The following is a 26705-nucleotide window of genomic DNA, read 5'->3' on the forward strand; positions in this document are numbered from 1 at the left end:
ACATAAAGTCTGAAACATTTGAAAAGTTCATATAATTTCAGAGTGAAGTGGAAAATCATCGTAACAAGAAAATAAAGTTTCTACGATCTGATCGTGGAGGAGAATATTTGAGTTACGAGTTTGGTCTTCATTTGAAACAATGCGGAATAGTTTCGCAACTCACCCCACCTGGAACACCACATCGTAATGGTGTGTTCGGACGTCATAACCGTACTTTATTAGATATGGTGCGATCTATGATGTTTCTTACCAATCTACCACATCGTTTTGGGGTTATGCATTAGAGACAGCTGCATTCACGTTAAAAAGGGCACCATCTAAATCCGTTGAGATGACACCTTATGAACTGCGGTTTGGCAAGAAACCAAAGTTGTCGTTTCTTAAAGTTTGGGGTTGCGATGCTTATGTGAAAAAGTTTCAACATGATAAGCTTGAACCCAAATCGGAGAAATGCGTCTTCATAGGATACCCAAAGGAGACTATTGGGTATATCTTCTATCACAGATCCGAAGGCAAATTCGTTGCTAAGAATGGATCCTTTCTAGAGAAGGAGTTTCTCTCGAAAGAAGTGAGTGGGAGGAAAGTAGAACTTGATGAGGTAACTGTACCTGCTCCCTTATTGGAAAGTAGTTCATCACAGAAACCGGTTCCTGTGACACCTACACCAATTAGTGAGGAAGCTAATGATAATGATCATGAAACTTCAGATCAAGTTAATATCGAACCTCGTAGGTCAACCAGAGTAAGATCCGCACCAGAGTGGTACGGTAATCCTGTTTTGGAGGTCATGTTACTTGACCATGACAAACCTACGAACTATGAGGAAGCGATGATGAGCCTAGATTCCGCAAAATGGCTTGAGGCCATGAAATCTGAGATGGGATCCATGTATGAGAACAAAGTATGGACTTTGATTGACTTGCCCGATGATTGGTGAGCCATTGAGATTAAATGGATCCTCAAGAGGAAGACGGACGCTGATAGTAGTGTTACTATCTACAAAGCTAGAATTGTCGCAAAAAGGTTTTCGACAAGTTCAAGGTGTTGACTACGATGAGAGTTTCTCATTCGTATCTATGCTTAAGTCTGTCCGAATCATGTTAGCAATTGCGGCATTTTATGAAATCTGGCAAATGGATAAACAAAACTGCATTCCTTAATGGATTTATTAAAGAAGAGTTGTATATAATGCAACAAGAAGGTTTTGTCAGTCCTAAAGGTGCTAACAAAATAGGCAAGCTCCAACGATCCATCTATGGACTAGGGCAAGCATCTCGGAGTTGGAATATACGCTTTGATAAATTGATCAAAGCATATAGTTTTATACAGACTTGAGGTGAAACCTGCATTTACAAGAAAGTGAGTGGGAGCACTACAACATTTCTGATAAGTATATGTGAATGACATATTGTTGATCGGAAATAATGTAGAATTATTCTGCAAAGCATAAAGGAGTGTTTGAAAGGAGTTTTTTCAAAGAAAGACCTCGGTGAAGCTGCTTACATATTGAGCATCAAGATCTATAGAGATAGATCAAGACGCTTGATAAGTTTTTTCAATGAGTACATACCTTGACAAGATTTTGAAGTAGTGCAAAATAGAACAGTCAAAGAAAGAGTTCTTGCCTGTGTTACAAGGTGTGAAATTGAGTAAGACTCAAAGCCCGACCACGGTAGAAGATAGAAAGAGAATGAAAGTCATTCCCTATTCCTCATCCATAGGTTCTATAAAGTATGCCACACTGTGTACCAGATCTATTGTATACCCTACACTGATTTTAGCAAGGGAGTACAATAGTGATCAAGGAGTAGATCACTGAACAACGGTCAAAATTATCCTTCGTGGAATAAGGATATGTTTGTCGATTATGGAGGTGACAAAAGGTTCGTCGTAAAGGTTTACATCGACACAAGTTTTGGCACTGACCCAGATGACTCTAAGTCTTAATCTGGATACATATTGAAAGTGGGAGCAATTTTCTAAAGTAGCTCCGTGCAGAGCATTGTAGACATAGAAATTTGCAAAATACATACGGATCTGAATATGGCAGACCCCTTGACTAAACTTCTCTCACAAGCAAAACATGATCACACCTTAGTACTCTTTGGGTGTTAATCACATAGCGATGTGAACTAGATTATTGACTCTAGTAAACCCTTTGGGTGTTGGTCACATGACGATGTGAACTATGGGTGTTAATCACATGGTGATGTGAACTATTGATGTTAAATCACATGGCGATGTGATCTAGATTATTGACTCTAGTGCAAGTGGGAGACTGAAGGAAATATGCCCTAGAGGCAATAATAAAGTTATTATTTATTTCCTTATTTCATGATAAATGTTTATTATTCATGCTAGAATTGTATTAACCGGAAACATAATACATGTGTGAGTACATAAACAAACAAAGTGTCACTAGTATGCCTCTACTTGACTAGCTCGTTGATCAAAGATGGTTATGTTTCCTAGCCATAGACATGAGTTGTCATTTGATTAACGGGGTCACATCATTAGGAGAATGATGTGATTGACTTGACCCATTCCATTAGCTTAGCACTTGATCGTTTAGTATGTTGCTATTGCTTTCTCCATGACTTATACATGTTCCTATGACTATGAGATTATGCAACCCCCGTTTACCGGAGGAACACTTTGTGTGCTACCAAACGTCACAACGTAACAGGGTGATTATAAAAGTGCTCTACAGGTGTCTCTGAAGGTACTTGTTGGGTTGGCGTATTTCGAGATTAGGATTTGTCACTCCTATTGTCGGAGAGGTATCTCTGGGCCCTCTCGGTAATGCACATCACTATAAGCCTTGCAAGCATTGTGACTAATGACTTAGTTGCGAGATGATGTATTACGGAACGAGTAAAGAGACTTGTCGGTAACGAGATTGAACTAGGTATTGAGATACCGACGATCAAATCTCGGGCAAGTAACATACCGATGACAAAGGGAACAACGTATGTTGTTATGCGGTTTGACTGATAAAGATCTTTGTAGAATATGTAGGAGCCAATATGAGCATCCAGGTTCCGCTATTGGTTATTGACCGGAGACGTGTCTCGGTCATGTCTACATAGTTTTCGGACCCGTAGGGTCCGCACGCTTAAAGTTCTATGACGATTTGTATTATGAGTTTATGTGTTTTGATGTACCGAAGGTAGTTCGGAGTCCCGGATGAGATCGGGGACATGATGAGGAGTCTCGAAATGGTCGAGACGTAAAGATCGATATATTGGACGACTATATTCAGACATCGGAAAGGTTCCGTGTGATTCGGGTATTTTCAGAGTACCGGGGAGTTACGGAAATTCACCGGGAGAAGTATTGGGCCTTATTGGACCATACGGGAATAGAGGAGAGAGAACAAAAGGAAGGAGGCGCGCGCCCCCCCTCTGGTCCGAATTGGACAAGGGGTGCAGCTCCCTTTTCCTTCTCCCTCTCCCCCTCTTTCCTTCTCTCCTACTCCGGAAAGGAAAGGGGAATCCTACTAGGACTTGGGAGTCCTAGTAGGACTCCCCACACTTGGCGCGCCCCCTCTAGGGCCGGCCTCTCCCTCCCTCCTTTATATACGGGGGCAGGGGGCACCTCTAGACCCACAAGTTGATCTGTTGATCTATTTCAGCCGTGTGCGGTGCCCCCCTCCACCATATTCCACCTCGGTCATATCGTAGCGGTGCTTAGGCGAAGCCCTGCGCCGGTAGCAACATCATCACTGTCATCACGCCATCGTGCCGACGAAACTCTCCCGTGAAGCTCTGCTGGATCGAAGTTCGCGGGATGTCATCGAGCTGAACATGTGCTGAACTCGGAGGTGCCGTACGTTCGGTACTTGGATCGGTCGGATCGTGAAGACGTACGACTACATCAACCGCGTTGTGCTAACGCTTCCGCTTTCGGTCTATGAGGGTACGTGGACAATACTCTCCCCTCTCGTTGCTATGCATCACCATGATCCTGTGTGTGTGTAGGAATTTTTCGAAATTACTACGTTCCCCAACATCCAGACCATTCCGAAGCTCCTTGTGATGTCCGAGCTCCCATCCGAGATTCCGAATCAAAATTTGACAACGCCATCTTATTATCTCATCAAACCCTAGCGACACTGGATGTTAAGTGTGTGACCCTACGGGTTCGAGAATATGTGGACATGATCAAGACTCCTCTCCGATCAATAACCAATAGTAGGACCGTGGATGCCCACAATGGTTCCCACATATTCCACAGAGATATTTCATTGGTTGAACCACGATGTCAAGGATTCAGATAATCCCGTATACAATTCCCTTTGTCTGGCAATATTTTACTTGCCCGAGATTCGCTCGTCGGTATCATGATACCTACACTACTAGGGAAAACCTTATACACAGAGGTATAGCAGTAGTGCAGGTTAAAACAGGGCGCTACTGTTACTAGGTAGTAGCGCGTTTCCATAAACCGCGTTACAGATATAGTTATAGCAGTAGCGCGTCTGCTGGAAAAAGCGCTACCACTATAATTCCCATCCTGTTGGCGATAGGCTAGGAATAGTAATAGCGATGCCACAGAAAGCGCTACCAATATGTGCGTTGTAGCAGTGCGTTTCCTGCAAAGAGCGCTACTGCTCAAGAAGAAAATAAAATGGAAAAGAAATAGAAAAATAATTAAAATGAAAGAAGTAGAAAAAAGAGAAATAAAAAAAGAAAATGTAAAGATAAACAAAAGAAAAAGAAAAATAAAGGAGAAAGGCATAGCAGTAGCGCGTCCCATAAGCCCGCGCTATAGCTACGTTCCTTAGATAAATGGAAAAGAAAAAGGAAAATAAATAACTGCTTCCAATAGCAGTAGCGCGTTCTGGTAGAAACCGCTATAGCTAACTTAGCTATAGCGCATTTTTCCTACCAGCGCTACTGCTACTTTGACTTAACCCCGCGCGGGCTCAATATTTTGCTAAGTCCTTCCCCCAATTCCCCATCGATCTCCTCCATCGCCGCCTCTCCCTCGCCGCCCTGCTCCCTCGCCGCCGTCGTCGCCACCGGAGCCGTGCGCCCTCGCTGCCACTGCTTCCCTCGTCCGGTCCTCGCCGCCACTGCCTCCATCACCGCCAACGGAGCCGCGCGCCCTCGCCGCCCCTGCCTCTGTCGCCGAGCACCTCCCCGCCATCGTCTCTCCCCTCTCTGTAAGCCCCCCACCCCTCCTCTCTCTCTGCCTATTCTTCCTGCCATGTTAATTAGTAGTAGTAGTAGTAGATGTCAATTAGTAGTAGGGTTCATAGATAATGTCTTTTAGTAGTAGATGTTAATTAGTAGTAGTGGTGGTACTAGTTAACTAGGTCAGTAGGGTTAATAGTAGATGTTTTTTAGTTAGGGTAATAATAGATGTTAAGTAGTAGATAATGTAGATGTTAATTAGTTCAGTAGGGTTTAGTTTTTGAATTGAGTTTGTTTAACTAGATGTTAATTAGGGCAGTAGGGTTTAGTTTAGAGTAAAATTTAGTTCAGTAGTTAACTAAATATATTTTTTAGGAAAAATTTCTATATGCTTAACTAGGGCAGTAGGGTTAGGGCTGTAAGGTTTAACTAGATGTTAACTAGGGTAGTAGGATTTAGTTTAGAGAAAAAAATCAATATAAAAATATAAATTTCTATTAGTGCTGCAAGTCCAGTAGGTTCTTAATTTTTAGTGAATTTTTATTAGGACAAAAAATTAGGACATAATTTGAGTTCTAGGTTCATAATTTGAGTTCTAGGGTTCATAATTTGGGCAAATTTGAAGTGGTCATGGTATATGAAAATTCCTCAATTGTGTTTGCTCATGTTTATCTACTGTTGTAGTTGCTCATGTACATGTTCTTAAGTGGTCCTATTATATGCAACATTAAAGTGGTTCGATTGTGCCCAAGTGGCTTTTTGTTGTTTCCAGGGAATGAAGCCGAGTGGCCTATGTTTTGCCGGAATGTTGATTCATTTCCGTTCCGGCAAATTTCAGGTGCTCGATTTGTCCACTTTTTAGCAAAGGTCATGCCGAAATTTTCTGTGAATTTTGGCATGACTTGTGCTACAAACTAGGACATATCGAGTGCCCGGGATTTTCCGCACCGGGAAGGAATCAACGTTTCTGCAAAACATAGGCCTTTTTAATGTCATTATTCATTTTATTAGGTCTATAATTAATTGACTAGATTTAATCGTAGGAAACATGGCTAGCAACGATGAAGGACAGGGTTCTGGTGATTGCGATGACGTCTACCTGGCGGAAGACGAATTTTTGAACCTTGCTGACGATCAACGGTTGTTGTTGCTGGGCCCACCTGTCACATCCGAGACCGACATCGAGACCGGCGCCGAGACTGGCGTTGAGACCCAGACTGGCACTGAGACTGGCGGAGCCGGTATAGAACCAAAACCGAAGAGGAGATGTCGACGCCCAAACCAGCTCATCACTACTAGACTGGTGGTCAAGGAGGTGGACGACGACAATTTTGAGCCAAAAGAGCTTGAGGAAGTGCGATCGTGCTATGGCAACCAAATAGGCTGCATCGTACGGACAACCGCCACCATCAACGAAGAGAAACTAAAGAAGATAGAAAATATGAGGCCCTCCCTCCTAAAGAAGCGGCACCGGGTATTCTTGTTCCCGGGCCGGGATGAAAAGAAATATACTAATCCAGATAAAGACCCGTCAATGAAGAAGATAAACAAACGTGCCATGAGCAAGTTTAGCAATGCGTTGGCCGCCTGGAAAGTAAGGGTGAAACATCGGGTCATCAACAAAAAGGAACCCTACTCCGAGATTGTAAAGGATAATCCGACAATCACGGAAGAGCAGTTTGAAATATTCAAGGCGGCTTGCGATGCCGAAGCTGCCAAAGAAAAGTCGAAGTACATGAAGGGGCTTCAAGAGAGGAACATGGGGTGCCACCACCTCAGAAGCCGTGGTTACGCGGGGAAGAGGTCCATATGGGCCAAGGAGGACGTGAAACGCGAAAGTCTGGGCATCCCAGACCCCTTGGCGGAGTTCACCGTCCCGCAGGAACGTGACGTCCCCAGGGCTCGGTACCATTGGGACCCAGTCAAGAAGGTTTTCGAGACGGACCCGGTCACGACGGAGTTCATGAGACTGCTGGTAATATTAGTCTCTGATCAATTCGACTGCACGTTTAGTCATATTTGTAAACGATCCTTGTTCCTTTTGCAGAGAGAGCAGCACAGGATTGCGGCCGAAAGCGACTCACCGTCTGAGGCGTTGGCGAGGCCCAAGTGGGACACCCCATTCAACCGGGCATTCAACATATTGAAATGACTCCCGGTGGACACTCGGCCGTCGTATGGACGCGTGCACAGTGTCGGAGACGGCGCCACGTGGAAGAAGTACTACCGTGAGACCACGGAGGAGAGAAAGGAAAGACGGAGGTTAACTGAAGAAAACATCGACAAGAAGGTTGAGATTGCGGTTGAGAAGAAATCAGCTGAGACAGTCGCAACAGCGGTAGCTGCCGCAAAACAGGCGATTGCAGATTCGTATGGTGTCTTGGTTCCGGCCATCGTCAGTTGGACCAGGCAAAATCCAAATAAAAATACAGCGGACTTTCCCCTTGCTGACTTCTTCAGGAGCAGCTCGACTAGCGTTGCACCAGCACCTGCTCCTGCACTAGCACCTGCTCCTGCACCGGCTCCCGCACCTGCTCATAGCAGCCCGTCCTCCGTCTCGGACATGCTCGGCGGTGCTTCGTCTTTGGCTGAGCTCGACGCCCTCACGGTGCCTGTCACACCGGCCCTCTTTAATAAATGTATAATCTCCCGTTTCCGTTGCCTTTCGGATGTCTCACGTCGCAGACATGTCTTTGCAGGCCGATGTAACCCTGTGCACCATATTGTACACCATCAGCGACCAGAAGGTGGACGTGGGGAAAGTGACGATAATGAAGCCGAAGGAACAATTGTTCCACAGCCGGCCGACCCCCCCTGACGTCTTCAAGGTTTCCGTGGCCAGTGTCAAACCAGGCCACGAGAATTTGGCTCCTCCGGTACTAGGGGGGATGATGACGAGACCCCGCGGTGGCTTGGCGATTGCAAGGGGTGGGTCCTGTTGTGGCCAAAGAGTCTGCTTCGTCTGGAGGCGGCCGGGAGCACACCCACGACCACACAGCCTCAGCAAGGTATGAACATCAACACCCCACCTACCCAATTAGCGTCACCTGTCGTGCTGGGTGATAGCGGACGGGGTGAGGAAGAGGCTCCATTAGTCGCCGATGACGTCGCCATAGATGAGGATGAGGATGACAATGACACTCAACAGTATCTCAATACTGGCGCCTATGATGATGGAGGATTGATGGTTCAAGAGTATGAGTACTCAGGGTTTGAGCATCATGAGTCGGTGCCTGAATTGCCGCCTCCGGAGGCTGAACACATTATAGACGACCTTCCACCAAAGAAGCATAGGAAGAGAGCGAGGAAAGGCAACAATAAAGCTGCTGCTATGATCCAGCCGCCTCCGTAGCCTCGGGTTCAAGACCGTATACCTGTCCCCGGTGCGGCGAAATACCATATCACCGGTGAACCAATCCTACCTAAGGCATCGGTAGAGGCCATACACGGCGATCTAAGGAGACTTCATGACGATGTGCTGCGGAGAGAAAAAAGCCTAATCGCCTCGGAAAATCCAGGATACCCACTCTACGTGGTTAACGTGCCGCGGAAAAGGTTGTACGTCGACACATTCCCCGCGGAGAAGTTCTTCCTTAGATTCGATTACATCTTCGGCATGTTTCACTTGAAGAAGCTGGATTTTATGTTTGTCCGCCTTTATGCCTTGTACATGAACTACATCATCGGGATTGAGCAGATACCTTATATCTGTGTCGCTGACCCGTACTTCATGCACGAAGGCTTCTTGGAAGTCCGCGCAAAGCACCGTGAATACGCGAGGGACTACATCGTCGATTTCATGGTCGCCAATAAGGACAAGGAGACGATTCTCGTGCCTTATCATCCCCTGTAAGTCATCCGCGAGGATATCCTTCCTTCGATTTCAACCATTCATTTGCACGGTGGAGGCTAATTAATTTGAGGTGTACTTATTTTACTCAGCCACGGGCGCGCCGTCCTCATCATCCTTTACCCCCAATACTCCCACACTCTTTACTTGGACTCGTCAAAGAACATGAACAAAAACGATTGCACCCACATCAAGTCCGTTCTCGACAGTGCTATCTTTTTCTATGGCGTACGGGGTGGAGAGATCAAGACCAAGAAGGCAAGGAACGGCAGGCCCGCCTTCGGCCATAAGACCGACTTCTGCTGCATCCAGCAACCGAGTGATACTCTTGGTGATGGATTCTATGTCCTACACCACATGCTGGAGTACAGACGGGATCAGCAGAACCTTCACATGTCACCTACATCCGGCGATGCCCATATTCTGCAATGGGCAAAGAACATAGGAGATATCCCGGATCATCGACTTTGAGGTGAGTTCTATCACATCCAGCGTGAACTTGCCCAAATCATCATGAAGGAGGTCCTCGAAAAAACAAGGATGTTTTATGAGGAAGGGCAAATGTCGCGGGAAGACGTCCGATCACGCATAGCCGCTCAACGTCTCGACCTGAAGCCTTTCACTAAGCTCGGGGACTATCTCCCTGACTTGGATGGATGGCACGACATGTTGGAGTGATTGTCAATATATGACAATGTGTCCGTTTAGTCCATACTGTCTGTATGACGAAACTTTGAGTTATGCACGATGAAACTTTATTTGTGATGCAATTAAACCGTCCTCCTCGACTAGCGAAGATCGCTCTAGTTAGGGCATTTTGGGTACGATGAACTTTGTTATTTATGCTTATGATATGTTGCTTCTATTTTTGCCAAGTCTGTCTCTTTCTGTTGCTCAACTATATATGTTGCATATCATCGACTCATTTGACGATGCATGTGCATAGATCATCGATGGCGAAGAAGTGCTACGCCAGGAGTATATGACGAGTGGCCGGAGTGTCAGGCCCAGGTGTACCGGTTTCCGGTTTCCGAGCGATAGCCAGTAGTTAGTTTAGGTTCACGCTAGTGCAAGAGAGGGATACGAACTCATGTACTGCATAGTTCCGCTCTCACTCATAGTGATAGCTCTTCTCACGTATATCATTGTTTAGATGGATGACGATGTAGTTGCAACTAATCAAGACTTGTATCGCTATTTTTGAGATGATGACGAGAGACCACTTTGTGTTGGACGATGATTATGATGATGACATGATTTGATGCTATGATTACATTTATATGTGTATGATATGCTAAAGATTATTGTATAAAGCCTGTTCAAATACAAAACAAATATGCAGAAAAAACAAAAACTAATAAAACTAACAGTAGTGAGGGGAATAAAGTTAGCAGCAGCGCGCTCTTACCAGTAGCGCACCCTAGTTAAAAGCGCTGCAGCTATTAGCAGTAGCGCGTTGCACCAAAGCTCGCTGCTGATAGCCATGTATAGCAGTAGCGTTGGTCAACACACGCTACTGATACATGTTAGCTGTAGTGCCGGCCCCGCGCTACTGACACACCTAATACCCGCGCTACTGCTAGGCTTTTCCCTAGCAGTGCTAGTTCAATCTCGTTACCGGCAAGTTCTCTTTACTCGTTCCTTAATACAATACCCCCGTGACCAAACACATTATTCACATGCTTGCAAACTAGTTACGATGTTGTATTACCGAGAGGGCCCAGAGATATCTCTTCATCACATGGAGTGACAAATCTCAGTCTTGATCCATGCAACCCAACTAGTACCTTTTGAGATGCCTGAAGAGCACCTTTATGATCACCCAGTTACGAAGTGACGGTTGATGCCCACAAAGCATTCTTCCGATACTAGGGAGTGGCATGATCTCATGGTCTAAGGAACAAATACTTGACATTAAGAAAGTTGTAGCAATTTAAACTTAGTGACACGATCAGATGCTAAGCTTATGATTAGGTCCATCCATCACATCATTCTCCTAATGATATGACATTATTATTAAATAACAACTCATGTCCATGGTTAGGAAACCTTAACCATCTTTAATCAACGAGCTAGTCTAGTAGAGGCTTACTAGGGATACATGTATTTGCGTTTCCGGATAATACAATTAGAGCATGGAGAAAAAAAACACTTACCAAGAACAAGGAAATATGATGATAACAACTTTATTATTGCCTCTAGGGCATATCTCCAACATCTACACACCAATTCCCGGCCTCATCATTGACGTGTGCGCTGCGGAGGTAGGTCATGGTGGCTCGACGATGGTGCTCTTGTGATTGGCCATCATGGGCTTTTGGCGGGTCGAATTTGTCCTCTTGGTGCTCCGGTGACCCCATTTCTCAGAGAAATTGACGCGTGTGGTGTCGAAATCAAGGTCGAGGTGCTCGGAGGAGGTAGAGATATGCACCTAATCCCGTCGTTAGGACTGCTGGCAGTTGACGAGATGTTTGGGTAGAGGCAAGGCTGCTAGGGCCAGGGTCCAGGGAAGGGGGAACACCTACCGGTGAGGTAGGCGGCGACTATGCCGGTCAGGGTTGTTGACCCGAGTGAGAGAGAGAAAGTTGCGGTAGCAGAGAGAACTTGCTGAGATTTTCCATTTTCGGCCTAAATCCAAGGAGTGGTTGGTTTGAGGGGGTTCTCAGTTTTGGAGGCAATAAAGGTTTTGGGGAGGGCCTAGGTAGGTTTTACTTCCTCCAACCGATTTTTGGGGATTAAGGATTTTTCAAAGCTTACCTGCATTTGGTGCCTAATGTAGTGTGCGGAGGCATGAGGTATTCTCGAATCTTGGTGCATCTGCTTGGAGATGGTATCTCGAGGTTTGTTAACCTGGTATGAATGGATATCTAGTAATAGGTCAATGATGCATGTGTTGTAAAATGTGATGTAGAATACTTTTCGTTTTAAATGATGTCATCGACACTTCACAATAAATTCGTGTAATAAAGATGGTTGCGTGCATCAAGCAATATGGAGGTCGGGTTTGTTCCCTTCTTTTCATAGAAGACGAACGGTGCAAAACTATAGGAAAAAAGCTAGTATATTTTAGGAAACAACTGCTTCAAGACCAGGGTACTTGTTTCTTAGCAACTCCTGTCGCACCCCATCCTTGTTGAGAAACTTGAATAGGCATTTGCTGAGCAATTACTTATTTTCATCTCAAGATGCTCCACTTCAAGGCCACCGTGGTCTTTTTATCTATATATCACATCACACCATGTTATCATGAACACTGTATCCATGTTCATCAAATTGCATAGCCTATTGCTGTTGATAGGTTATTGGTGATGCTACAACTCAGTAATTTTAATTTATTCAAACATGTTATCATTAACACTCCCACACTTCCTACTCTGCCTACTTAGTACATCTGTTCCGTATCCAACAGTTAATGGTATAATCAGTTGTCACTACATTTTAATCACTGCCTACTCTGAACTTTTCATCCAATAAGTTTTTTAATTGTTGGTTAAAAGAGAAATTAATGTATTAAAATGAACTACCTGAACTACCAATTGTGATTGCGAACATTAGCTACTGAACTATGGATAAATGCAAGAACACATGACTGCTTCGGGTAGGAATTAGCCAACTAATTTTTAAAATAAATTTTAATCGAATTCTCATACGTAGCTTCTGAACTATGGATAAATGCAAGAATACATGAGTGCTTCGGGTATGAATTAGGCAACTTATTTTTAAAATAAATTTTAATCGAATTCTCATACGCCTCATCTCCATCGCCATCATGTTTACCATAAATTCTGGACAGTGATCCCAGAGGTGGGTTAAGGTCATGCCTAAAACCACGAAACCATAGAGAGCAATGTAATTGACATGCCATTATAGTACATAACATAATAATCTCTCCTTATGTTTTTCCATAGCCACTTGGTTCTAAGGTTTGTCTGTAGTCCTTTTTGCAACATGCACGATTACACCTAGGAGTAGTAAAGTAACATATCATGTTCATTTGTTTCAGTTCTTTGCAAGTAGTCGGCGACGAAGCTCTCCAAGAGCCCAAATGGGATATAAGTTGGAGTAGTTGCCGTAATTGAAGTAGAAGGAGCAGTTGAAGCATCCAACATGTTCCTGTCACCGAAGGTGAAAATTTAGATTTCTTCAAGTAGCAGTATCCAACATTTCTAGAGTACTATAGCATGATACTGACATTTCTAGAGTACTAGCTAGTATAACAAGGTCCACTATTAGCAAGGTTATCAAAGGATCTGACGTGGTCATGGTATGGTTTTGTGGCCTAAAATAGTTTTTGATGATTATATAATAGTTATTACCTTAATATAAACTATTTAATACAATGTGATACTTCTGTAGCTCCAGAGGTTCAAGGCTTACTTGTTGTGGAAACTCTCCTGTTTCTAGTTGCATGTTGATCAATTCTTTAGCAGCATGATATAGTGGTGCGGGATCTCGTTCAACCTAAATAGAATGACAGTGATGTGAAATTAACATGTGGATATCATAATAGTTCCAAAATGGTATCTTAGCATCTTATAGTCAATTCAAATGAACCATGAACAAAAATATACCTGCCCAGCATCGATTAAAGCCAACATTGCCCAAGCAGTGTTAACTGCATGAGGAGTAGCAGCGCTCATGTAGGACTGCAAAATATTAGTGTGGAAATCATTAGTAAATTCATTAACATTATCGCTAACCAGTTCACTCATACAAATGTTCAATGCCATTCATTATGCAAAATAGTAATTATTCATTCTCCCATCTCCGACCTTTATCTGTGGTATGTTTGGGAACTGGCTTAGAGCGTGAATAGACAACTTAATGCTTAGATCCAGGTGGATGTGTGCGCTTTACATTGGGCTATGTGAAATTATTGTAATGAACCTGCATCTCTCCAAGCGTTACAACAGATGTGGATGTCCTCAAGTCGTCAAGATTACCAACTCTGAGAGTTTGCTTCGGGTCTCAGCAGCTACATGTACAAAAGAAGCTGCAACTGCTCCTGCCCAATTTATAGCTAGGTCCTGTTGGTTTTGCCAGCATATGCATATATTTGTTTTACTTGTTTTACTCTGATATATCATTACAACGAGGTACATTACTTATCACATTTCCTTTGATTACATACCACATGTTTCCTTTGATAAGATTGTCGTTTTGTCGACAGAGTTCAAGGAATAGGAGGTAAGACATTCAGTCTTTCAAATGAATCATAGTAAGGCGCTGGGGTCGGATGGCCTTCCCGCAAAGTTCTACCAGACCTTTTTGGAGGTGATTATAGGCGACTTTCTTGCACATTTTTTTATGATTTTTCACAAGGTTGTACTTTCTTTGTACAACTTGAACTTGAATTTTTTTTGTGATTTTTCACAAGGTTGTACTTTCTTTATCGAAAACAACTTGAACTTTACCACCCTACTTCCTAAGGGGTCAGAGGCGACCAAAATTCAACAATATAGACATATTTGTCTTTTATCTTCATGGTTTTCGTAAAATGGGTACTAAACTACTAATAGGGTCATGTTAGTTGTTCCCAAAGTCATTCAGCCAACGCAAGCAACTTTTTTTCCAGTGCATTTAATCATGGAGGGTATTGTTATTCTCCATGAGACAATTCATGAGTTGCACACTAAGGTATTTATACCATATGCAAGAACTAGCAAATACCATCATCAAAGCATACTCGGGGATACATGGATAATATCTCGAAAAGCTTGCCTTGGATAGGAAGATATCAACTTGGGTCTAGAATATCATGCTATAAAAATATAAAAATCTGACATGGACTTACCAAACTCCTAACCTGAGTGTGCGGTTTGATATAGAAATGCATAAGAATTACCTCAGTTTCGCTAGAAAGATAAGTCTCTCCCCATCCACCTGTACTTAGCTGCTTTGACAATAGAAATTCACATGCTTTGCTTATGGAGAAACTATTCTCGTAAGTTCTTCCAGAAGCAACTAATCCTTTTACAGCAAAGAATGTTCCATAAGTGAAACATATGCCCCAAGTGCCAAACCTGTTAGATAGGATATAATCTAATTAACTGTAAATATTAAAAGTTCAAATACCAACATAAAAATTAATGTAGATACCATGAGCCATCCTTTCGCTGGCTATTTTCAATAAACTTGGACGCATTTTTTATGCACTTTCTTATCTCTTCTTCACGGTACCCCGGGTAAACCTCTCTAAACATAATCAAGGCTTGAAGCACTGATGATGTGCATTCAACAGATCTATCAATCATTTTAAGTATGTGAATTAGCTCTCCAAGCATATAAAGTAAAATGAATCAGATATTTTCTACAAGAAATAAAATGTTGCCCTCCTTACGCATAATCAACAATAATGTTCAGAAAAGACTCAGAAGGGTTAAGAACCTATTACAAAAAATCCATGTTAGTGTACGACCAGTTAAAACATGTAAAAGAAAATCATTTGGGCATACTGAATAGATACAATGCAGAAGACGAAAGCAATAACCTATGAGCATAGAAAGTAGAAGTGGATAAAATGAATGCTGGAAATAAACACGTATTCACCAGTTTGAACTACAGTATTACTCCTACATTATGTTTTGCGGGTGCCACCGCCCCCTCCCCCCCACCCTCGACCCCGGGATCCCTCCCCGGCGCTTTTTGGGCGTCCCCTCCAGCTGCTGCCTGAGCCTGCCTGTCCGGAGGTGATCCAGCGTTCCTGGCCATGGCCATGGATGCCATCCCCTGCAACCTTCCCCACCACTCGCGGCGGCACGGGGCAGCCTCTGTTGTTGCTGCTGTCGGCCATGGGTGGGGTGTGGGTCCTGCGGCTGGTTGCGAGGGTGTTCGCGGCCTGCGACCTTCTCTGTGCAGGCGCCCCCCTCGTCTCCGGCGGCACTCCCTCTCCCCGAGTCACGGTGACGGCTCTCGGACGAAGGCGACGATGTGTATGTGGTTATGGTCGGCACGGGACATCTTGTGGTGGGTCCTTGCTGGCGCTGTCCCGGCCCGGCGGTCTCGGGCCCGCGTCTCTCCGGTTTCCCTGCCGTCGGAGTCCTCTATTGGGCAGCTCCGGCCTCGGTGACCGAGTGGCTGCGTCCCTTCCAGCTCACTTGGCTCACCGAAGTCCCGATGGCTAAGGCCACGGCAGCTCGGATCTGCGTCCCTCCAGTCCTAGCTTGCCGACGTTGCTGGACGCCGTCGCCCCAACCCCGCCGCTTGGTGCACCTCGTCGCCTGCCCTACCCAGTACGCCTCAAAACTTTCTCCTTTTGCCAGATCTGTTGCTCGTGGGTCCGGAGGCGGTGCCACCCTCCGTCGGTAGGTGCAGCCCTGCCAAGCCCCTTCCGCCATGGTGCTGCCGACCATTGTCGGCTCCCTCATCTTCGATTACAGATTCATCGGCTATGGGATTGCTCAGCTTCAGGCCAAGGAGAGATCTCTGCTCGGCTTGCCAGTGCTGGCAACGACAGTGCCCGCGGGTGTCGTTTCCTCCTTGGAGGCGTTGCCAAGGCCTTAAGCTGCGCCCCTCTTCGAACTCGGGAAACCCTAGGTCCGGTTTCTCCGGACCGGATGGCGACGGCGTCTCGACGTCGTTTTCCTTCTTGAAGGCGCTATCTTGCTTCCCGCGGTGTTCGTTGTATTAGCTCGGGTGATGTTGGAGTTCTTGCTGGTTCGGCATGCCCGCTCTTGGTTTGGGTTTGGTAGGTTTAGTTGTATTGTATCATCTATTCGGGCCGAGCATCCCTTGTCTCTCTGCTCCGGGCACCATGTTCATGCCTGCCTCCGTTCGTGTCATGTGTTGTATCCCTCGCTGTACTCATTCTATTCCTTCTATCAATGGAAAGATATGCAAGCTTTGCGTATTCGCGAAAAAAATACATTATGTTCTGCAAAAATAGTATTCTTTTTTGTAATGATATCATATGCCTATGGGTTCCACCATTAGTATAGAGGGTACCTGCTTCATAAACTAGACCTAATTACTGTTTGTCATCTATAGATACTGCATTGTTTGTCATTGCACTACAAGTTGTCATTTGGGGTGATAAATTTTTTATTGAGAAGCTAAGGTTCTAGTCTCTATGGTATTGGAGTGTGATGTCCATATGGCAAGTTATTTATATGTAGTTGATAAATAGTAATTCGGGTCAAGAAGTGGATAAATTTGTGTCTCTACTCTGAATTTGTAAATTTGAATTGCTTACCTTGACTGTATGATAATTTTATGTACACAGGGGGCAGTTTTCTAACCTGGTCACATGCAACTGAAATATAGAGTCCCCACAACATTGTACACTTACTTTTCCATAAAACATAAGTATAACAGTAAAATACTCACCTCTAGCATAGATGTAGTTCTCTTGCACTCGTACGTAGAAAAGGTACCATCTTTATTCTTCAAATAAGAATAAAGTATTATCAATAATCATTGATGTGAAGTTAAAGGTTAAATGACATCAAGAGAAGATATAAATCATAGGTAGCCATTATTTCAAAAAAAAAGTACATCAATTTTACTGAAAATAAGAGGATTTGTTGTAAGACAACATATAATCTTGTAACCAAATAAATAGGCAAAAAACAATAGTAATTTCAGTAAGTTAGTACAAAGTTGGGTCATCTATTTTGGAACGGAGGGAGTAATAATAAGTTCAAGGACCGCCATGTGATCTTACCACGTTAAGCATGTCTATAAACGTTGGATTGGTCAGGACATCAGGTGACTGACTGACTGACGTACTTCAAGGACCAAAATCAACCATTTCAAAGCACAATCATCTATTTAAAACCTCTCGCACATTTTTTATGAACCAATGTGTATTTTACTCGTCCACTGATAAGTTATTACCTTCACTGCTTGCACGCAGTTTTACCCCTTGGCGACATAAATTTCAATGTAATTCATATGTCTGTATTACTAGCACATATGCCCGTGCATTGCAACGGGAGAGAAAATCGCATACTCCTAGCACAATAAGCACGACTCAAGACTCCTTTGCAAGTCCAAGTTATCTATTTGAACCCCTTCGCAGGTCCAAATTATCTATTTGAACATAGCGTCACATCTGTGTTGTGGTTTATCCTCCTTCCCGTCTTCATTGACCATGGTCACGGTATCCACCTGATCACAATGCGTCTGAATGTGGTCAATTTCAAGGTGATGATCTAGGCCACCACACACCAGTACCTGAACTACGCCATCGCAAGTTAATGTCTAATAGTTTTTTTGACCCTGGTTAATGTCTAATAGTTATAAAACTAATCTCGTCAAACTGGGTGTGACAACTGTCCTTCCCGAGCTATTGTGTACTCCTAGTCCATACACCACCCCTCTTATGCCAACTCACTTTAAAATCGTATATTTGTTTTTCAAAATTCATCAGCATTCTTTTTAAAACACGAACACCTTTTTAAAGAGCATGCATATTTTAAAATTACGAATATATTTTTAAGCACGTGAACACTTTTATAATTACATGATTTTTAGAAAAGGTTGAATATATTTTAAATGATATAAACATTATTTTAATACATGAACACTTTTCTTAATATACTACACAAATATTTTAAGATGCATGAATGATTCCAAAAAAATACATAACATTTTTCAAAAGGTAGAAGACATTTTAAATGACACAAAAAAATTAAACTTTTTGTGAGGATGCCAATCTTTTTGCGAATACTAATTGAATTAGTATTGCAAGTGATCGGTATGCACGCCCAATATACATATATATATTTTTAGGGGACTCGCCAACATATATTTTAACAACTCGTTGTATACTCGATTCTTCTTTTAATTCAGTTCTCTTAGTTACTCTTTTAATTCCTTTCCTTCCTGAGGAAGGGCCAAATTTATTCCTTCCCTTAATTTCTTTCCTTCCGAAGGCAAGTCGAATTTTATTCCTTATTTTACAATTCTTTTATTCCTTTTTTAATTCTTTTTCTTATTCCTTATGCAAGGCTGAATTTATTCCTTCTTTTATTTTCTTTCCTTTTCTTAATTTATTTCCTTCCGAAGGCAAGGCGAACTCTATTTCTTCTTTTAATTATTTTCCTTATTGAGGCATGGCTGAATTGATTCATTCTTTTATTTCCTTTCCTTCCCGAGGGAAGGCCCGATTTCCTTCTTTTTGTTCTTTCCTCCTAGGGCCTTATGTTACTATTGTTGAGGCGGCTTGCTAATTTTAGATCACAAAACATGTATAAATTGGTGGGATGAGATGCAAGGAGGCGAGGTGGGACTATTTAATAGAAGAATGAATTTTCAATTTTACATAAAATCATGTTGTAGCCTGGTGGATTGTAGTCTTTGAGAAAACCTGCAGGTGCTGGGTTCGATCCCCCACTGCAGTGCTTTTTTTTCTCCGCGTTGCTACGCTGCATGGAATATGCCACTGTTTGCCTTTTTTTCTCCCTTAATTTACATGAAATTACTTGGGCTATAGAGCAGCGGGCTGAGTACACGGGCTGAGGCCCAAGAGGGTGACCGTTGAGGTTACCGCGCTGGGATCTGGAGAAGGGTGGACGTTGAAAAAAAAAGATTTTCCGCGAGGCCCTATAGAATAAAAGGCGTTTTTCTTTGTTTTGCTACAAAGGTAGCTTGCTAGGTCGGGTGGTTTGCGCGAGCGCTCTTGAAGTACGCGGGCAGGGTTCGAGTCCTCGTAATGCATTTTAATTTACGGCACACAAATTTTTTTTCAACACAAAAACAACGGGCGGAAAAAAGAGAACGTACGGACGAAAAAAGAGCACGTTCGAAAACACACCTAAAGGATGAAAAAAAGTGGAGAAACGATCCGTCCTTAAGTAAAGATAAATATTTTATTTATTTATATGCAATATTGGCATAAATTTGAACTGCACAAGACACTTACAAATATCTTTGATACGTTTTTCTCAAGCTATGTGTTTTAACCATTTTTTTCATGTTATGGTTAATCCAACGGCAACTTGTTTTCCTTGCCTTGACCTCTAGGCATGACCACACCGTCTGCATTTGTAAGTATGGCTATAGAAGGGCTAATAGGTCCCGCAAAAAAGAGCTAATATAAGTGGATTGGGTTATGTACCATTTAGACATGGTACGTCCCAAAAATAACAAAAGCAAATATAAGAGCATGTAAACATGATTCATGTTAGAGACGTACCATGAAAGAAAGCACGCAATCCACTGCGTCATACAATCTTTCTCCTTTCATGGGTTCCCCCACAAGATTAGGAGAAATCGTTGACAAAAGCAGTAAGGCCTGAAGCCCAATTCACCGATCCGTCCTTAAGTAAAGATAAATATTTTATTTATTTATATGCAATATTGGCATAAATTTGAACTGCACAAGACACTTACAAATATCTTTGATACGTTTTTCTCAAGCTATGTGTTTTAACCATTTTTTTCATGTTATGGTTAATCCAACGGCAACTTGTTTTCCTTGCCTTGACCTCTAGGCATGACCACACCGTCTGCATTTGTAAGTATGGCTATAGAAGGGCTAATAGGTCCCGCAAAAAAGAGCTAATATAAGTGGATTGGGTTATGTACCATTTAGACATGGTACGTCCCAAAAATAACAAAAGCAAATATAAGAGCATGTAAACATGATTCATGTTAGAGACGTACCATGAAAGAAAGCACGCAATCCACTGCGTCATACAATCTTTCTCCTTTCATGGGTTCCCCCACAAGATTAGGAGAAATCGTTGACAAAAGCAGTAAGGCCTGAAGCCCAATTCACCGATCCGTCCTTAAGTAAAGATAAATATTTTATTTATTTATATGCAATATTGGCATAAATTTGAACTGCACAAGACACTTACAAATATCTTTGATACGTTTTTCTCAAGCTATGTGTTTTAACCATTTTTTTCATGTTATGGTTAATCCAACGGCAACTTGTTTTCCTTGCCTTGACCTCTAGGCATGACCACACCGTCTGCATTTGTAAGTATGGCTATAGAAGGGCTAATAGGTCCCGCAAAAAAGAGCTAATATAAGTGGATTGGGTTATGTACCATTTAGACATGGTACGTCCCAAAAATAACAAAAGCAAATATAAGAGCATGTAAACATGATTCATGTTAGAGACGTACCATGAAAGAAAGCACGCAATCCACTGCGTCATACAATCTTTCTCCTTTCATGGGTTCCCCCACAAGATTAGGAGAAATCGTTGACAAAAGCAGTAAGGCCTGAAGACGTTAGAAATATTTTCAAAATCTGTTATGAAAGTAATGACATCTCCACATAGCCCAAAAGTTAGCACATTGAGCACTTAAAATAATCGGACTTTTTCACAAATTTTCTTGACATAATGGAAAAAGTGCACTTGAAGTTCTATGTGTACATATAATACAGAAAAAAGAAAATAAAGATGATTGTATTATTTACGTGCAAGAATCTGCATTCTCCTTTTCCGCATAAATTCAATAAATTCTTGGGAATTTTTTAAATAATTCACCATTCCAATGTGCAAGCTAAACATATACTAATGCACTTAGTTAAGCTGATTAAATTGATTTTTAGATTGGTCTCGATAAAACCATACAAGTTTTCCATGAACCACAAGACTACTACACTTAGTAATAGTTTTTTTTACCATGAAAGAACATATGCCACTCTTCTAGATTAAGATCATATCAAAAGTAACTTATCTTGACCTTAAGTGCTTCTGCAGTACAATCTGATACAGACCAACCATTATCCGCTGTTGAAAGTGTCCATGAACCTTTTGATCTGTGGCGGTAATAAGCTTCACTATCAGGATGGTCCTCAAGAATCTGTAAGTAAAAAACTGATGTCAAATTTAGCATTCTAATATTGTTTTATTTACAATATGTATGTTAGGACTAAGGAGATATATAATATTGAACCTGTGATCTTTTAATGAACTCATGGGCTTTCCGAAGTGTCGGAGCAAACTCATTAACAAGGTCTGTTGAACAATATGCTTGTACAATAAAAGCTATCTCCCAACTTTGACAACCATCGTATACCTGTTGCAAAAGAATTAGGTAAAACACACACATGTCGCTTCATAGAACAACTTTAATACACAAAAATTGCACATGTGAATTTAAAGAAGTTCCGTGTAAAAGACAAGGAAATTATATATAAAGAAGTACTGAAAAATGTTGACAACTTATTAAAAAGCAGCATCACATATTTTAATAGAAACACACAAACTCGGTAACTACTGCCATGAAGATGGTCTGACGAGACATATCATGAACAATAGGAAAATTGTTAGTGTAATGTGTAATTTTGTTTTTAAGTTAAGTGGGTAAGTCGAAATATCATTTGCACATTTCAGTGAATGCTTTGGCAAGTGATGTGGTCCTGTTGGGAGCATCCTCACAAGGATATGTTAGTCAACAACGGACCGGAGTAGACCCTTTGCTTGCTAGAACAACTCCATGAGGTGCAAAGTATGTAGCTTCCTATGCTCCTTTGGAGAATTTGGCACGCCCACAATGATATTACACAGGAGAAGGCATTGGCCCTATTAAAAGTTCTCCTGTTTTTTCGAGCTATGTGGGCTCTCTCCTCTCGCTCAAGCAATTTTGTTGAACCGATTTCACGGTGAATTATACTAATGTGCTTCCCATATCGTGTAGGTCTCGGGAGATCCATGGGTGTTCCCCTGCATGTTGGTCACGACCACCGTGTGGCTCCACCAAAATAAACTTTGATGATTCCATCCTTGATGGTTCTGCAGAGTGCAGATACATAGAAGATCCATAGTGACGATGTGGCCAGGTTAGCTTCGCAACCTGTCGTATAATACTTCGCCACTGCATGGATGCTTTGGAAGCAGAGTTGGAGGCTTCTAGAGAGGGCCTATCTTTGGTGCTGCCCTGGACAAATCGACCTGTCGTGCTAAAATCAAACTATGTCGAGTTAATAGTAGCGAACCAAATAGAGCCTAATAGATCCTTATATTGTCATACCATTAGTCAGATTAACCATATGCTAGCAGGTGGTAGAGATATAAAGGTGATCAAGGTTCACCAAGACCATAGAGCCATGGGCTTGCCGCAACGGGAAGGTCCATGCCGAGAACTGCCTGTCTGGCTGGGCAAATTTCCTCGGCAAATTGACAATGTGACCGGTGAAGGTTGTAACAATGTTGATGATTAATATCTTTCTTTTTTCAAAAAAAGGGAAAATATGTTTTGTGATATGAACATAGGTAAGTGTAAGAAGAATTACAAACAATGGTATTAAGGCTCGAACTTCTATGTTCATTTCAAGCTACTATAGCACATCTGTACATGTCAAATGATTATAATTGTGATACAAATTTAGTCTGCCTGGTTTAAACATATGGAAATACTCTAGTAACCACAACACATATATGTGAAGCAAGGTGGACCTAATTTGTTTATTTCCTCGTTGTTTGTCTGTGTTAAGAAAATAGGGGCACAGCTGATGTGTAGGCAAATGGGCAATATATAAAGTACACGACGAGTACACTTTGGATATATATTTTGTGTTTTCTTGTTTTAGTTTTGTTTGGTTTCTCGAAATTTGGATTCGGTGTTAAGCAAATTGTCCAAAAAAACAAAATACGTAAACAGGCGGTCTACCAACAGTAATGGGAGATACAAGATGAAATAGCTGATTTGTTTAATCGAAGGTTTACATATAACAGTCCTAGGCACTCTCAGCGATAGATAAATGGAGTAAAACCCAACTAGTGGATAAAACATGAAATGGTCGTATTACCTGTGCTTTCATGCCATCTTCTGCAAGCCATAAATAATCATAGATCCTTGGAAGATGCAACTTAAATGCGTCTGAATTTGGATCGTCAATCCAACAACAAATCATACCTAGTGCCTAGAGCAACAAATTTTCTCACTGTGTTACTTCATATTACTTAGGTTCTGAGATGAATTACTAGAAACTTACAACAAAATAAGAAATTGACAAGTGGATCATCTGGATGGCAAAATAAACAATAGGGATGTTAACACATGAACTTGACAACACCTTGATTTTGGGGGTTAGCACTGGTTGAATTATTAATTTTAGGAATACATGATTAAATAATACTAAGCATATGTCAATATGTTCTTCCTTTTGTACATTTATATTTAATATGGTACATGCCAATAAGTAGACAAAAGTCTAAAACGCCTAAGCCCCCCAAAATTATTACATTGAATGTGTGAATAACAACATAGTAAAACAATATTGACGTGAGTGCTTCATAGATTCTCTAGTAAACTAAAGTGTAGTCAGACAGTTTTGGTTATGCATTGTTTCTACCAAAATCATTATCTGGAATATATAGGTTAGGGAAATTACATATAGATAGGCATAGCCTTGAAGAGCATGTATGATACCAAGAAAGCAGCACTATTTGGCTCAAGTCTGGTCCCACACATAAAGTTTGGTCCTTAATGTTTGCACACAATAGGAAGCAAACAAAAACGTTGGACTTGTTTACCTTGTCGATTGGACATATGCCGATATATTTTGTACTTTCATCTTCATAATGCATATGTTTCATGAGATTCTTCAATGCTTTATCCCTTAACTTATTAACTGGCCAACAATTCAACGCAGGTTCAACGATTTTATTAAGACATGTCCAAATAACATTTTGCAGCAATGAGCGTGGATAACGAAGATCTTCCTGCAAAGAGCAACAAGTAATAACGGATAATAGTTAAAAGCGTATGTTTAGCCACATAAGTACTTAAACGGAAAACATGAAGCATTTCTACTAGTAAAATAACTATAATTTCCCAAAATTACTAACATTGGGAGTCACCTTATATCTGCTTTAATCATCAGTTTGACTGGTTGTAATCCTTCTTAAACATTTTCACACCAGTCATATTTTCCAACGACTGCTTACTTTCTTTTTGTTTTATAAGAGAATGTACAGGTAATAAGTATAAGAAATTTAACTCAAAATGAACATAACATGTAGCATTCATACATAAACTTAGTTTGCAAAGTAATATAGTTTGACATATTTAGTGTCATTCTAATTTTCTAAGCAATCAAACTACACATAAGCGATAATGTGTCGTGCATAACTACAAATTGCCACATACATAGTTACGAACACTAGCTGTGAGATGGCATTCATCAATAAACAAATTATGGCGGCGTTTGCGCTCAGAAGTACCATACGTTTGTTCTAAGAAAACTACTTGCTACATATTTTGTTCTAAAATAAGGTTACACTTTAAGCTAGTTGAGTCTTACTAAAACAAACCTTAGCACAAGTATCACGTGCTTTATTCCAATCAACCTCATGGTAGGGTACACTATAAAGCTCCTTTCTTAGTTCCAATATTGTTGGCGTAATTGGGCCAACAAACTTTTTACCATAGAGATAAGACATTGGCATGTAAATCAACCGGCAAAAGCACCAGAATCGTCCTGTGGAAGAGAAAGTTCACTTGAATAAAAAATATCATAGAAGAAAATATACAAATGCATTGTTGGTTATGATGATTACTTAATGACTCTTGATTTATTACTTTTTAGCCACATGAACAACACAACTTAGCACTCAAGAATTATAGTTTCAATATAAACAAGCATCTGATGTTACTTACTAGTATAGAACCATCATCAGTCATATGCATGATATGAACTTACACTTATAGTATTACTCAAACAAATAAAGTAATCTTAAATGACCAAGTAAGCTTCAGAAAAGATACATGTAGAATACCAAAACAGCCAGTTGCATTTTTTTAGGGCTTTTATCTCGAGCTAGTGAAGGGCCAGACCAGATTTCTACTCCCTCCATCTCAGTGCATAGGGCGTACGCGTAATTCTAGGCCATCGATTTGACTAACTAAAAATATGTTATATGTCATCAAAAGCATATCATTGGGTTCATAGGCGAATGTAGTTCCAAAATATTTTTTATTGCATATAATACATATTTAGAGAGTGAAATGGATGACCTAGAACTACGCTCATGCTTTATGCACCGTGACAGAGGGAGTAGTTATGAATCAAGTATAGAACCCATGGGTGGGGTTTAGCTAAAATTTTCAATATGCTACTACATGTTTGCACTCTTTTTGTTGTGTTCTATTTTGAGTCTATTGAAACATTTTCCAAGTATCTATATTTTACCAAATGCATCTTGGACTAACTACTTTCTAATATTTTTAACAATCTCACCATAATTTTGTCAAATTTAAGCAATCAAAGGCATAGTAAATAGCCAACACATGAATGTGTGAATATATAAATATGGCTATGCATGGTATCAAAAAATGTGTGTTCGTGTTGGATTGACGAGGAGATAATCAAGAAAGTTGACCGGTGCATGTGCGGAAAGGAAAACAAAGACAAGTTACATAAGTAAGTACCTGGATGAATTGGAAGAATATGTGGGACAAGCCATAATTCAGGAATGATTGAATTATTTCCGGACCATTCATACAAACCGATGACCTTCATTTGAAGAAACATAAATTGCTTGAGTTAAGCCCTCCTTAATCAAGAAATGATGATTTCTAGATAAATTTAACAGCAACGAGAGGATTTTGGGCAGCCAACTGAGAAGCTATCAATGGGGATGTTTCACTAATTAAAGCAAAGATGAATAATATGTTAAGGACCCGGATATCTGGTTGACGTTCGATCCGGGGGAACCCCCGGCGAACAAGAGCAGTCTTGTTGAGCATTCGCTCCAGGGATCTCCAGCGTGACCACATAGCTTATTTGCGGGAAAAAATGCCATGAACAAA

At 41.5% G+C, this 26705-nt stretch overlaps 1 protein-coding gene across 2 annotated transcripts in view; it reads right to left on the reverse strand.

Annotated features, from left to right (window-relative positions):
* Nucleotides 1–12810: 12810 nt before the first annotated feature.
* The window catches only part of LOC123170385 (achilleol B synthase), a 36269-nt gene continuing 22374 nt past the window's right edge, over nt 12811–26705 (reverse strand). Inside the window, exons 5-18 of one of the 2 annotated variants that reach the window (XM_044588247.1) lie at nt 26325–26409; nt 25208–25374; nt 24428–24616; nt 23701–23814; nt 21846–21968; nt 21633–21752; nt 20126–20224; nt 17314–17370; nt 15329–15375; nt 15088–15231; nt 14834–15011; nt 13560–13634; nt 13366–13449; nt 12811–13101 (exon numbers count right to left, since the gene is read on the reverse strand). In XM_044588247.1, coding sequence (XP_044444182.1) covers nt 12988–13101; nt 13366–13449; nt 13560–13634; nt 14834–15011; nt 15088–15231; nt 15329–15375; nt 17314–17370; nt 20126–20224; nt 21633–21752; nt 21846–21968; nt 23701–23814; nt 24428–24616; nt 25208–25374; nt 26325–26409 — 1596 coding nt within the window. In that variant the 3' untranslated portion in view covers nt 12811–12987. Of the gene's footprint in view, nt 13102–13365; nt 13450–13559; nt 13635–14833; nt 15012–15087; nt 15232–15328; nt 15376–17313; nt 17371–20125; nt 20225–21065; nt 21165–21632; nt 21753–21845; nt 21969–23700; nt 23815–24427; nt 24617–25207; nt 25375–26324; nt 26410–26705 lie in introns of both variants that reach the window. The other variant, XM_044588246.1, reaches the window with a different exon arrangement.

This window comes from Triticum aestivum, chromosome 7D (assembly GCF_018294505.1).
Source record: "Triticum aestivum cultivar Chinese Spring chromosome 7D, IWGSC CS RefSeq v2.1, whole genome shotgun sequence".
Taxonomy (NCBI): Eukaryota; Viridiplantae; Streptophyta; class Magnoliopsida; order Poales; family Poaceae; genus Triticum; species Triticum aestivum.